The sequence below is a fragment of the Schistocerca cancellata genome, chromosome 1, assembly GCF_023864275.1.
Source record: "Schistocerca cancellata isolate TAMUIC-IGC-003103 chromosome 1, iqSchCanc2.1, whole genome shotgun sequence".
Taxonomy (NCBI): Eukaryota; Metazoa; Arthropoda; class Insecta; order Orthoptera; family Acrididae; genus Schistocerca; species Schistocerca cancellata.
The window spans coordinates 853,783,348-853,795,907 of record NC_064626.1 but is presented as its reverse complement, the minus strand read 5'-3'; the positions used below and the strand labels follow the sequence as shown (position 1 = coordinate 853,795,907).

At 38.3% G+C, this 12,560-nt stretch overlaps 1 protein-coding gene across 2 annotated transcripts in view; it reads left to right on the top strand.

Moving 5' to 3' along the window:
- LOC126189032 (protein outspread) overlaps positions 1 to 12,560 on the top strand; it is a 763,892-nt gene that overhangs the window by 681,697 nt on the left and 69,635 nt on the right. For both annotated transcript variants that reach the window (XM_049930867.1, XM_049930878.1), the window contains exon 12: positions 11,613 to 11,813. In XM_049930867.1, the coding sequence (XP_049786824.1) occupies positions 11,613 to 11,813 (201 nt within the window). The remainder of the gene's footprint in view (positions 1 to 11,612; positions 11,814 to 12,560) is intronic.

Below are 12,560 nucleotides of genomic sequence, written 5' to 3'. Positions count from 1 at the left end.
CATGACTACTCAATTTGCACTTAAGTGCCTGGCAGAGGATTCATTGAAACACCTTCAAGCTATTTGTCTACCATTCCACTCCCAAGTGGTACACGGTGAAAATGAGCACTTAAGTCTTTCAGTGTAAGATTTGTTTTCTATTATTTTACCATGATCATTTCTGCATAGGTATGTGGATGTCAGCAGAATATTTCCATACTCAGGAGAGAAAGTTGGTTCTACAATGAAAAATGCCAATGTTTTAATGATTGGCATCGCAATTCATGTATCTTGTCCATGGAACTCTCTATCCTATTTCACAATGATACAAAATGAACTGCCCTTCTTTAAACCTTTTCGATGTCCTCCATCGTTCCCATCTGATGCGGATCACACATCACACAGCAGTATTTCTGAAGAGGGCGGACAGGCATAGTGTAAGCAGTCTCTTTAGTAGACTTGTTATATTTTTAAATGTTCTGCCAATAATCACGGTCTTTGGTTTGCTTTCCAGACAACATTGTCAGTGTGATAGTTCCAATTTAAGTTATTTGTAATTGTAATCCCCAAGGATTTAGTTGAATTTACAGCTTCTAGATTTGTGTGATTTTTTGTGTGTGTGTGTGTGTGTGTGTGTGTGTGTGTGTGTGTGTGTGTAACCAAAATGTAGCAGATTTCTTTTAGTAGTTATGTGGATGACTGAACACTTTCCACTATTTGGAGTCAATTTCCATTTTTCACATCTTAAACACCTTTTTTAAATCATTTTGCAGTTGGTTTTGATCGTCTGATGACTTTCCAAGACAGTAAAGACACCATCATCCACAAACCATCCAAGAGGTCTGCTCAGATTGTCTCCTAAATTGTTTATGTAGATCAGAAACAGCAGAGGTCCTATAACACTTCCTTGGGGAGTGCTAAATATTACTTCCATTTTACTTGATGACATTCTTTCAGTTACTGTGAACTGTGACTTTTCTGACAGGAACTTGTGAATCCAGTCATGCAACTGAGACGATACTCTATAGGCACACAATTTGATTAGAAGTCACGTGTGGCGAAAGGTGTCAAAAGCCTTCTGGAAATAAAAAGAGTATGGAATCAATTTGACATTCCTGTCAATAGCACTCATTGCTTCGTGATAGTAAAGAGCCAGTGCTTCACAAGAACAGTATTTTATGAATCAGTGATGACTGTTCGTCAATAAATCATTTTCTAGATCTTCAAACACAGTATGTGTTCCAAAAGCCTCGATTTTTGTGATGTGGGTCTGTAATTCAGTGGATTACTCCTATTTCCTTTCTTGGGTATTATTGTGACTTGTGCAACTTTCCATTCTTTAGTTAAAGTTTTTTCGATGAGTGAGCTGTTGTATATGATTGCTAAGTATGGAGCTATTATATCAGTATACCCTGAAAGGAATCTGACTGGTATACAATCTAGATTGGAGGCCTAGCCTTTGTTAAGTGATTTAAACTGCTTCACTGGACCGGTAATATCTACTTCTAAGTTACTCATGTTAGCTTTTATTCTTGATTTGAATTCTGGAATATTTGCTTCGCCTCCTTTGGTTAATAATATATAATAAACTTTATTGTGCACAAGTTGTGCATATTGAGATATATTATTTAACACAGAGGTCTATGATTGATTCACATGGTTTTTACACTTTGGTATGTGGTGTCTGTCACAATGTTTTTCACAGAGTTCACATATGCATATTGAGTCTGGATCGTGGTATGTCTTCGTCTTTATGAAGTGTCTTTAGATTAGATTAGATTTACTTTCATTCCAATTGATCCGTAGTGAGGAGGTCCTCCAGGATGTGGAACATGTCAGAAAAACAACAATACATGACAAATATTTACAACTAAAACAAATAAGCTACTGTACCATTGCACAGGTCCCAAGTGGAATGATCATCATTTTTTAATGAACACATATGAAAGTCATTTTACAAATACTAATGCACTGAATTTAAAATAAAAAAGTTTTTTATTTATTTGTAAGGTAATAAACATGTAATACAACTACTATAATACTTATTTACAATGAACACATTACTGCACTGAAATGGTGCAGAAGTTAGATTGTACTTACACACACACACACACACACACACACACACACACACACAATTTACAATGAACACATTACTGCACTGAAATTGCGCAGAAGTTGTATTGTACTTTTATATACACAAATCAGTTGGTTTTACTGAGAAATTCATGAATGGAGTAGGAGGAGTTGGCCACCAATAAATCCTTTAGGCTTCTCTTAAACTGAATTTCATTGGTTGTTAAGCTTTTTATGGCTGCTGGCAAGTTATTGAAAATGTATGTTCCTGAACAGTGCACACCTTTTTGTATGAGACTAAGTGACTTTAAATCCTTGTGAAGATTATTCTTATTTCTAGTATTGATTCCATGAATTGAGCTGTTGGTTTGAAAAAGTGATATATTTTTAATGACAAATTTCATTAAGGAATAAATATATTTGGAAGCAGTAGTTAGTATCCCTAGTTCCCTAAACAGGCTTCTGCAGGATGATCTTGAGTTCACACCACATATAACTCTTACTGCACGTTTTTGTGCAATGTTTGTATCATCGGCAAACAAAACGAACTTGGCATGTGGTAATGTTACTGATGAAAGGTCATTGATACACACAAGAAAAAGTAAGGGCCCCAAAATGGAACCTTGTGGGACCCCACATGTAATTAGTTCCCAGTTGGATGATGCTTGATACATGTCTCTTTCCTAATAACACCCTTTGTTTCCTGCCAGAGATATAAGATTTGAACCATTTTGCAGCATATCCTATTACACTATAATACTCTGATTTACTTAAAAGGATGTTGTGATTTACACAGTGAAATGCCTTTGACAGATCACAAAATATACTAGTTGCCTGCAATTTTTTGTCTAATGAATTAAGCACATTTTCACTGTAAGTGTAAATAGCCTTCTCAATATCAGAACCTTTTAGAAATCCAAACTGTGACTTTGACAGTGTTATTTGAGATAAGATGGTTATAAAGCCGACTGTACATTACTTTTTCGAAAAATTTTTGAGAATGCTGGCAACAGTGAAATTGGACGGAAATTTGATGCTATTTCTTTATCTCCCTTCTTAAACAGTGACTTAACTTCAGCATATTTCAGCCATTCAGGAAATATTCCACTGATAAATGACTGGTTACACAGATAGCTTAATATGTTACTTAGCTCGGAATCACATTCTTTAATTACGTTTGTTGATATTTCATCATACCCACTAGATGTTTTTGATTTTAAAGATTTTATGATGGACATTATTTCTGTTGGAGTAGTGAGGGGTCAAATTCATATTATGGAAGTTGCTTGAAATTTCTGGTCTGAGGTATTCCATAGCAGCATCTACCGAACCTGACAACCCCATCTTTTCGGTAAAAGTTATAAAATGTTTATTAAAAAGTTCTGCAACACTATACACATCTGTCACCAATGTATCATTTACTCTTAATGCTATTTGTTCCTCTTCGTGTCTGGTTCTACCGGTCTCCTCCTTCACTATATCCCATATTGTCTTTATTTTGTTATCTGATATGACTATCTTTTCCTTGTAATATATTTGCTTTGACATCGGTATTACAGTCTTAAATATTTTGCAGTATTTCTTGTAATGTGCTATAGCATCAACATCGTAACCGTTTCGAATTGACAGATACAGTTTCCTTTTTGTTTTACAAGATACCCCTATTCCTCGAGTAATCCATGGCTTTTTTGTAGACTTTGCTCTAACCTTGGTAAGTTTTGGGGGAAAACAGTGTTCGAATAAGGTAAGCACTTTATTAGCAAAAGTGTTATATTTTTCATTCATGCCATGAGTGCTGTAAAGATCAGTCCAGTGAATGTCTCTGAGGAGTGTCCTAAAATAATCAATTTTTGGCTTATTGATTACCCTCTTGAGCTCAGATTTAACAGATTTTATACCCTGTTCAGTATTAACATTTAACAAAAGGAACTGCATGTCATGGTCTGAGAGGCCATTGACTATTGGTTTTGTAACATAATTTTGTTCATTGGACTTTTCTATAAAGATATTATCAATGGCTGTTTGTGAGCAAGTGGCTACCCTAGTGGGGAACTTTACAGTGGGAATTAAGTTGAATGATAGTGTTACTAACTCAAATAAGTTGTTATTGGGAGAGTCTTTAAGGAAATCTACATTGAAATCACCAGCAACAACTATTTCTTTGTTTTTGGTTGTTAAATGGGCCAGTACAGCTTCAAGGTGGTTTACAAACAGATTAAAGTTACCTGCAGGTGCTCGATATACACTTAATATTATGAAGGATTTTTTGTGAAATTCTAATTCTGTTGCACATGCTTCCATATGTTGTTCTAGGCAAAATTTATGAATGTCTTATGTTCTTAAATTTATGACAGTTCCTAATGAATGTGGCAACTCCTCCTTTCTCCATTTCTGATCTACAAAAGTGAGATGCTAACCTAAACCCTGTAACACTTAAAAGTTCTATACCAGTGGTCACATGATGTGCAGAGAGGCAGATTGTGTCAGCTGGGTTTGAAGACTCTAATTCATCTATGCAGATAGTTAATTCATTAATTTTATTTCTCAGTCCTCGAATATTTTGATGCAATAAAGATAGCTGACATTTCACATTGACTGAGTTAAAATTTGGTAGAGTTATAATATCTGCCGACTGTTGAAAATTCTTAACCAATAGCTGTTTATGCTGATGTAATAAGCTGGAATTATGTTTTTTGATTTCTTTCTCAAACTTAAGGTTTGTCTCAGTTCTAACCTCTCTTAAAATTTGCTTTCTTTCTGTCCTCCCTACCCTAAAAATGGGTCTTTCCTGAACCCTATAACCACTGGTATTTTACCACTCATGACAGTGCCTCCCCCCTTTAACTTTCCTGCTATTTCCCCAGCCAATTTACCCTTCCCCTTCCTGTTGAGGTGAAGGCCATGCCTAGTATAATCCCACCTACTGAGAGAATCAACAGGAACCACACCAATGTGTGACCCTGCACCCGACATAAGCAGCCGTTCCAGCTCCAAATTAACACTCTTGACAGAAGAGCTCAAATGAGGTCGGTCATGGCACCCAAGAACAGATACAAACTCAACACTAGTATGCTTCGATGGTGAGGCAATCTACGCCAGGTCACACTCTATACTGTACCCAGGATGTCTGTCAATACTGTTACCTGCCCCACCCACTATAACCATGGTGTCTTTCTTAGTGAAATCTTTGCAAAGTGATCCTAAATCCTCTGTCACCTGCTCCAGACCAGCACTAGGTTTGAAAAAATCGGTGACCTGGTATTCTGATCCTAGTTCATCCTGCAAAAGTTGGCCAACACCTCTTCCATGGGAACTACCTAACAACAACACTTTCTTTCTCTTTACTGATTTCCTTACATTCTTACTTTTCAATTTGCCGCTGGAAGTTTGTTGTGCCCTGTCTACACCTGCAACTGCTTGAGGCTCACCAGCTTCTAACTGAAGCAACAGATCAAATCTATTTTCCACATTCACCATGAAGCTGTCAGACAAAGTTCTAGGCCTGTTCCTCCTGTTGCCACTTCCCACTTCTCTTTGCCTTTCTCCCACCTCTCTTTACCCTTAACCTGTCAAGATCTCCCCTGGCCTTGTCCAACTCAGCCTGAAGGGTGGCAATTTTCCCCTCCTGTTCTAGTATATTCCTATCTCTGCTACAAATCCTACAAAACCACTGATGAGTCTCATTTACTTCCCCTATTCCCACGCCACTACAGTCACCCACATGGAAAAAACTACAGCACCCATCACACCAGAGCTCTGAGCTCTGGATTGTGCTGGTCCATGCTCTGTTCATCATGGCCTCTGAAGAGCAGAACTCTGGCCATATCTCCTTCTTTTTCTTCTCCCTCTCCAGCTGCATTTTCTTCCAGTTGTCTGTGTAGGGCAAGTTGAATTTCCATCTCAGGTCCTCTACTAGAAATGTTTCTCTATAGAGTTTGTACACTAGTCTTGACTTTGTGTGGTTGGAAATTCCAAGGGTTTCCTTCAGGAATCTGTTTTTCACTTTTTTCATTCGTAGTAGGTCTCCATAGCTTAGCTTTTCCCATGTTATCTCTATTCCGTATGTTAGAATAGGAACAATTTTGGCTGCAAAGAGGACCATGGCTGTATCCATGGATAGTTCGCTTAGTGACCTGATGTAGATGGCTTTGGATGTGGCTGAACCATTACGTCCAGATATTTGAAGCTGTTTGTAGTTTGTAGAGGTTCTCGTTTGAGGTATATTTTGTCCTTCATGGATAGACATAATCCTTTCCTGAAGACCATGTGTACAATCTTTCATGCATTTATCTGCAGTCCGTTGTGTTCAGCCCATGTTCCAAGAGCATTTATTTCTTCCTGTAGTTCATTTGCATCGTGTGATCCCACCACCATGTCATGTGCGTATATATAGATCTTGAGGGACGGAGTCAAAGTTCTTATTGCTAGGACCACGTCGTATGTGGCTACGTTGAACAGAAGGGACTGAGGGTGTCTCCTTGTGACACTCCATTTGTCTGTGTAATTTCTTGCGAGGTTATTATGTTTTCTGATATTATGATGGCATTTTTGCTCAGGATGTTGTGTGTCAAGATGCTTAGTTCCTTGTTTTGTTCCACCATCTGTTCTAGTTTGGTGCGTGTTACAGTCATGTTGAGATTGTCAAACACCTTTGCAAAATTGACGAGTACTGTGTGAAATTTTCCTTTCGGGAGTCTTATTTTCTCCTCTGTCGTCTATTAGGTTTTTGACTGCATGTAGGGTGCTTCGGCCTTTCCTGAATCCAAATTGTTCCTCTGGATCTTGTTGTCGTTTTCTTCTGTTGGTCTTGTCTTCATTGGGCTTTTCAGTATTTTGAGGAGGTTGTTCTGTAGGGTGATTCCCTGGTATGAGTTCGGGTCATGTGGTTCTCCTTTCCCCTTGTCCAGCATTGTGATTGTTGAGGTTCTCCATCTCTCCAGGATTCATCCTGTGCGGAGTTCATCATGTCCGGGATTGCTGGAATTAAAACCTCTTGGGCTGCCTTGATGTGTGTGTTGAATATCCTATCCAGCCCTGCTGCTTCTTGTTCTTCAGTGTTGACATAGTGTTTCTAATTTCCTCTGTCGTGAACCTTCTGATGTCTTCGTATTGTCTTGTTGTTTCTTGAGCTTTGTTGACTCTCTGTTGATTTAGGATGTTGGTGAAGTGGTCCTCCCAGACTGGCATCTCTATTTTCCCCGTTGTCTGAGACTCATGACTTTAGAGCTACGTAGGGATTTTCTTTTGCTTCTTCCACCATTCTTTTAGCTTTGAGTTCTGTGAAATCATCTCGTTTTTTTTTTAGGACATTCTCGTATTCTTTTCTGAGTCTGCTATATGTGATCAGGTCGTCCTGTTTTTGTGTGTGTTTGGCCACGTGGAGGGCTAGTAAGACTCTTTTTCTCTCTGTGTAGCATTGTTGATCGAACCATCCCTTTCCCTCATTGGTTGTAGTGGTTGTGGCTTTAATTATGTCTTCTAGTGCTGTTACTGCAGCATCTAGGTCCTTAGATTCTTTTCTTGTATTTTGTTCTCAAAGACGGTAAGCTTGTCCCCATTTTCGTGTATTTTATTCTCGTCCATCTTTCTGGAGGTTCTTCCTGTGTATTTTGTTTTCTGTTGTGTGCATTTAGGTTCTTTCATTTGGAAGGTGGTTGTCACTGGACAGTGTTTCTTTATTGGTGTCTCACGGCAGAATATATCACGTTGTAGTCCATTATTTCGAGGTTGTTGCCTTTGTAAAAGAATTATGTCTGGGTGCTGCTACCATTGTGTGTGATGTATGTATTGTTTGCTCTCTTGTTAACAAGTGTGAATCCCTCTTCAGCTATCATCTTTAGTAGTTCTCCTTTGGTTAAGGAGTTTCAGAAAACCATGTGCTTTAGTGGCACTGACATCACGATTGTTATTGTGTAGTGAAGGTACTGATTTCATGTTGCCGGTGGTGTACTTTATATATCAACAGAATCTAGTTGGGTTTTCTAAGAGATTTTGGGACAGTCCTGTTGTGGAAACTATTAAAAGCATCGTGCATTGAAGTTCGCCTTAAATTTTGGGCTTCAGTAGGACTTCTAAAGGTGGGATCACTGGAACATAAGTGAATGAGTGAGTACGATCTCTTACAGTAATGTACATTGTTGGCAAGTAAGTGGTTCATTTGCATTTTCATGTTTTCACTCCTTACAACTTTGGTTGCGTACCTTCTCCCAAGATACTCACCTCCCTCCTCTTCCACCCTCTTTGAAAACAGGAAAAATGAATATGTGAGATCTTATTTTTTCGTGGTGGTCATTTCTCCCCAAGTAGGTGATGGTCAAATAGATATTTTGGCTTTTTGAGAAGAAAATTTATGACTAAAATTTTGTTATAAGATCTTACAGCAACAAAAATTGCCTTTGTTTTAATGTTTGCCACCCTAACTTACTTATCGTAACCGTGACACACACTCCTTATTGTAACCGTGACACTCTCCTCTCTCCTCTCCTCTCCTCTCTCTCTCTCTCTCTCTCTCTCTCTCTCTCTCTCTCTCCCCCCCCCCCTCCTCCTCCCCTCTGTTTGATGGTAATAAAAAATGATCTGTCCTTTGAACATTGGGAATGTCGTCTGTCAAGCCTATCTGGTAAGGATCCAGTACTGGATGGCAATATGTTATGGCAGTAGAGTATAGAAAAGTATAGGCCCTTAAATTCCAAAATGACATGGTGCTGAGTATTTGGTAAATTCAAGATTCTAGAAAAATATTTTGTTTTAACAAACAGTCCTGTTGGAAGAACATCCGCAACTGAGTATTATACCAGTGGTTGAAAATACCGCTTCGGTTGTAAATTTCTTTTATTATCCCACGACAGGTTTCAGGCTGTTATAAGCCCGTCTTCAGGTGTCATACTGGACATAGTAAGAGACGGGAGATAATTTTCACATGCCGCAACACACACAAAAAAACAAAAAAAATTTCTAAGAAAATTTTAAAAAATCTTTTAAAAAAACCTTTCAAAACCTCCTGTTGGGTTTCAAAATGTTTTTAAAGGTTTTTAAAACTTTTTTAGAAAAAAAATTTTTTTGTGTGTGTTCCGGTGTGTTAAAATTATCTCCCGTCTCTTGCTATTTCCAGTACAACACCAGAAGATGGGCTTGTAACAGCCCAAAACCGGTCATGGGATACTAAAAAAAAAATTACAACTGAAGCGGTATTTTCAACCACTGGTATTTTGTTTTAAATTATGCATGAGCATCTTAATTTTTTAAAACAGTTGTTAAAAGCCATCAGTAGGTATCTGGAGAGCCTTGTAGAGCACAATTATCACCAATTTCTGATGATACATAATTTGATTAGTGGTTATTGTCATTTAACTGCTTAATAAATTCTTAGGGATTTGATACAATTGATCCATAAATTGCAGTTAGCAACTTAACAGTTCATTTGCATCATCAGGATCAATGCTGGTTTTCTTAATTCTTGGGACCTACTTGGACTGCCACTGAAAATGAGAACGTAGCAAACAAGACTTCAGTTTTCTGTTGTGGTGTAAAAATGAAGGCATAATGATCAGTTTTATTCCTTCCCCTCCTTAAGTTGAACTTGTGAAGCTTCATGAATTATGCATCTGTTCTTCATCAATTATGCATCCGTTGTGTATAGATTGACAGTAAAACTAATTTATGCAAAAACTCTGTGGTATGTGACAAATATTGTGTGCATTAAGGTGTTAGTTTTGAGAAAATAAGAGCTGAGTGTTATATAATAACATTATGTGAGCTTTTGTGACAGATTTTTTAGAGTTATCTGGAAAAAAATTGAAAAAAAACTTGAGGACTATTCAGCTTTTAGGGCTTGGCTTCAGTGTAGATTTGTTGCCAAAATATACTGTTACAGCAAAAGATTATTTTTAAGATGACAGTGCAGATTCAAGTTATGGAATTGTGTTATTTTTCATTAATTACAATTTACCATATTTACTCGAATCTGAGCCGCACTCGAATCTAAGCCACACCTGAAAAATGAGACGCGAAATAAAGGAAAAAAAAAAAATTCCCAAATCTAAGCCGCACCTGGAATTTGAGACTCGAAATTCAAGGGGAGAGAAAAGTTTTAGGCCGCACCTCCAAATCGAAACAAAGTTGGTCCATTGTAATGTGAGACACAATTTAGGTCGAATGAATGACGATACAGCTACAGTAGTTTGGTTCGAGTCGAAAGCTTAGCAGTTAAGCTTTACCAGGTAGCCATTGCTATGCGTCAGGCGCTCCGTCCGTATTTATACGGATACCCTTCCTTTTTCACGTGCTTCGTCTGATTTGAATCGATTGCTTATTTTGCTTTGATCTGATAAGTGCCGTTTTCTATGTTATAGGTGTTTACGTCAGTCACTCGAAGCTGAAAATGCATTACTATACTGTGTCATGCATTGTTTGTCGCATTCTGATAGTGCGTGTTTACGGCCTGTTGCTGCTCGCAGCATGGCTTGCTTTTGTGCGCGCTACCACCGCCTACAATTTAAAAAAAGAGAGGAATCGTCTCATTAGCGAAACAATGGCAAGAGGCTGCTATTTGTTGTTACTTACACTGCTGCTTTCTTTGATAATGATCAACAAGAACCAAATAATAGACTGCGTATGATAGAACATGTTCTGAACGAGAGTTTGGCGAAAATTTTTCTCCGTTTGAAAATCTTTGCGGCCGCTTCTTTAGTACATCAAATTCTGCACAGAAATTAGTCATCTTAGATTTAAAAATCTCGTCAGTTGCCGTGCTTCATTTCTGACTGTATCACTATTAGGCATAAGAGTAATACGAATATAAACATGACACGATACGTATATTCTTCCGCGTTTGCTGTTGTCTCACTCTAGTTTCGTAGTTTATTTGGCAGACAGGATTTAAATGAGATAGAAGCAAACACGAAAGAATACATGGCAAAATGTTTATATTCGTATTATTCTTATGGTGAAGAGAATACTGCATGTGATTCACATTTCATCAGGTTCGTATTAGCAACCATCTCTTCTCACAGGTAGGAAAAAATTCAGAACGTAGAGTTGGCCATATTGACAAAAATCCCAGTATTACCAGTCGGATTTTCGTAGTACATTGAAATTCGAAGATGAACAATACGGAATTTGTATTTACTTTGTTGGATTATGTATGAAAAAGCAGTGGTCGAAACTCGGGCGGAGAAAAAAAGCTCGTCTTCCAATTTTTTTTTTTTTTTTTTTAAATTTTATTTACTGACGCAGAGGTTTTGGCGCCAGTATTTGTCTTTGTGCTGACAAAGGATGCCTGTGTAGCGCTACATATATTCGACGGCAGAAGTTAGTTGTGGCGGCACCTATCAACATTTTTCAGAACTTCCGCTTGCTTTGCACTCGATTCTAAGCCGCAGGCGGTTTTTTGGATTACAAAAACCGGAAAAAAAGTGCGGCTTAGATTCGAGTAAATACGATAAAACTCACTTTCAGCCAAGTTTTGTGTATAAATTTAGTTAGTAAATGTGACTTTTTTACTGTGGTGATTATATATGAAAATGGTAAATTTAGTAATGGCATACTGTGTTTTGTAGGTTGGCATGTGCGGAACCATCCATTGTCCCAAGCACTCCAGCAACACCACGGTCTGTACTACTCTCTTCAGATGAAGAGTACAGAACGGCATCAGAAGGTGGAAGGAGGGAGAGTGAAGATTGGGGTGAATCTCTAACTCCTCTGCCGCCATCTCCACCACTAAACAGGACACCTATCTCAAGAGTTAAAGAGAAAGCCAGGTAATTTGTTATCTTCTGTAATACATAAAAATTAAGAGGTATCCGCAATGAACAAATGAGAACAAAAGGCATATGACTTGAAAAGTGCACGAGGTTTACATAGTTGGCAAGAACACCTCAGCATGAGAACTATTGGCAGCATAGACTGTATCTAGTGATACTCTGTCACTTGCTGCAAATTCACAGCCATTGGCAGAAGTGTAGTCACCAGAATGTGTCTAAGCAAATTTGCAACATCAGTCACATGAGTGCCACACACTACCTCTTGTGGACTCTCACAATAGGGGCCCATAAGGTGAGCATGGTGACCATATGTTGGTACTCTTTCTCAGTCCAGTGGGCTGAAAACATCTCGTTAAGATAGGAGCACACAACTTTGGCATAGTGAGTAAGGGTGCAATTAAATGATTCCACATTTCAGCAGATAGTATCAAAGATTCACCATCAAACTATAATATTTGTATAGAATCGTACCATGTGGGTTTTCAGTTCATCAAACCATGCAGTTGTGCCTGTTGTCTTTTCCACTGACATAAAACATGACCTCATTTGAAACGGTTATTGTTGGCACATTCCAGCATTATCTCAGCAAACTGTTTGTGATCTGGCTGAAGAACAATCGGCACTGAGTTCCAGTATGTTCAGTTCTGGTGTTGTGGCATGAATTGATTCCCATGGACTTCTGACATCTGATGCGTGGTACATCGTCGTTGGCCATCTGAGTGGTCTGGTGTTTCAGTGTTTTCC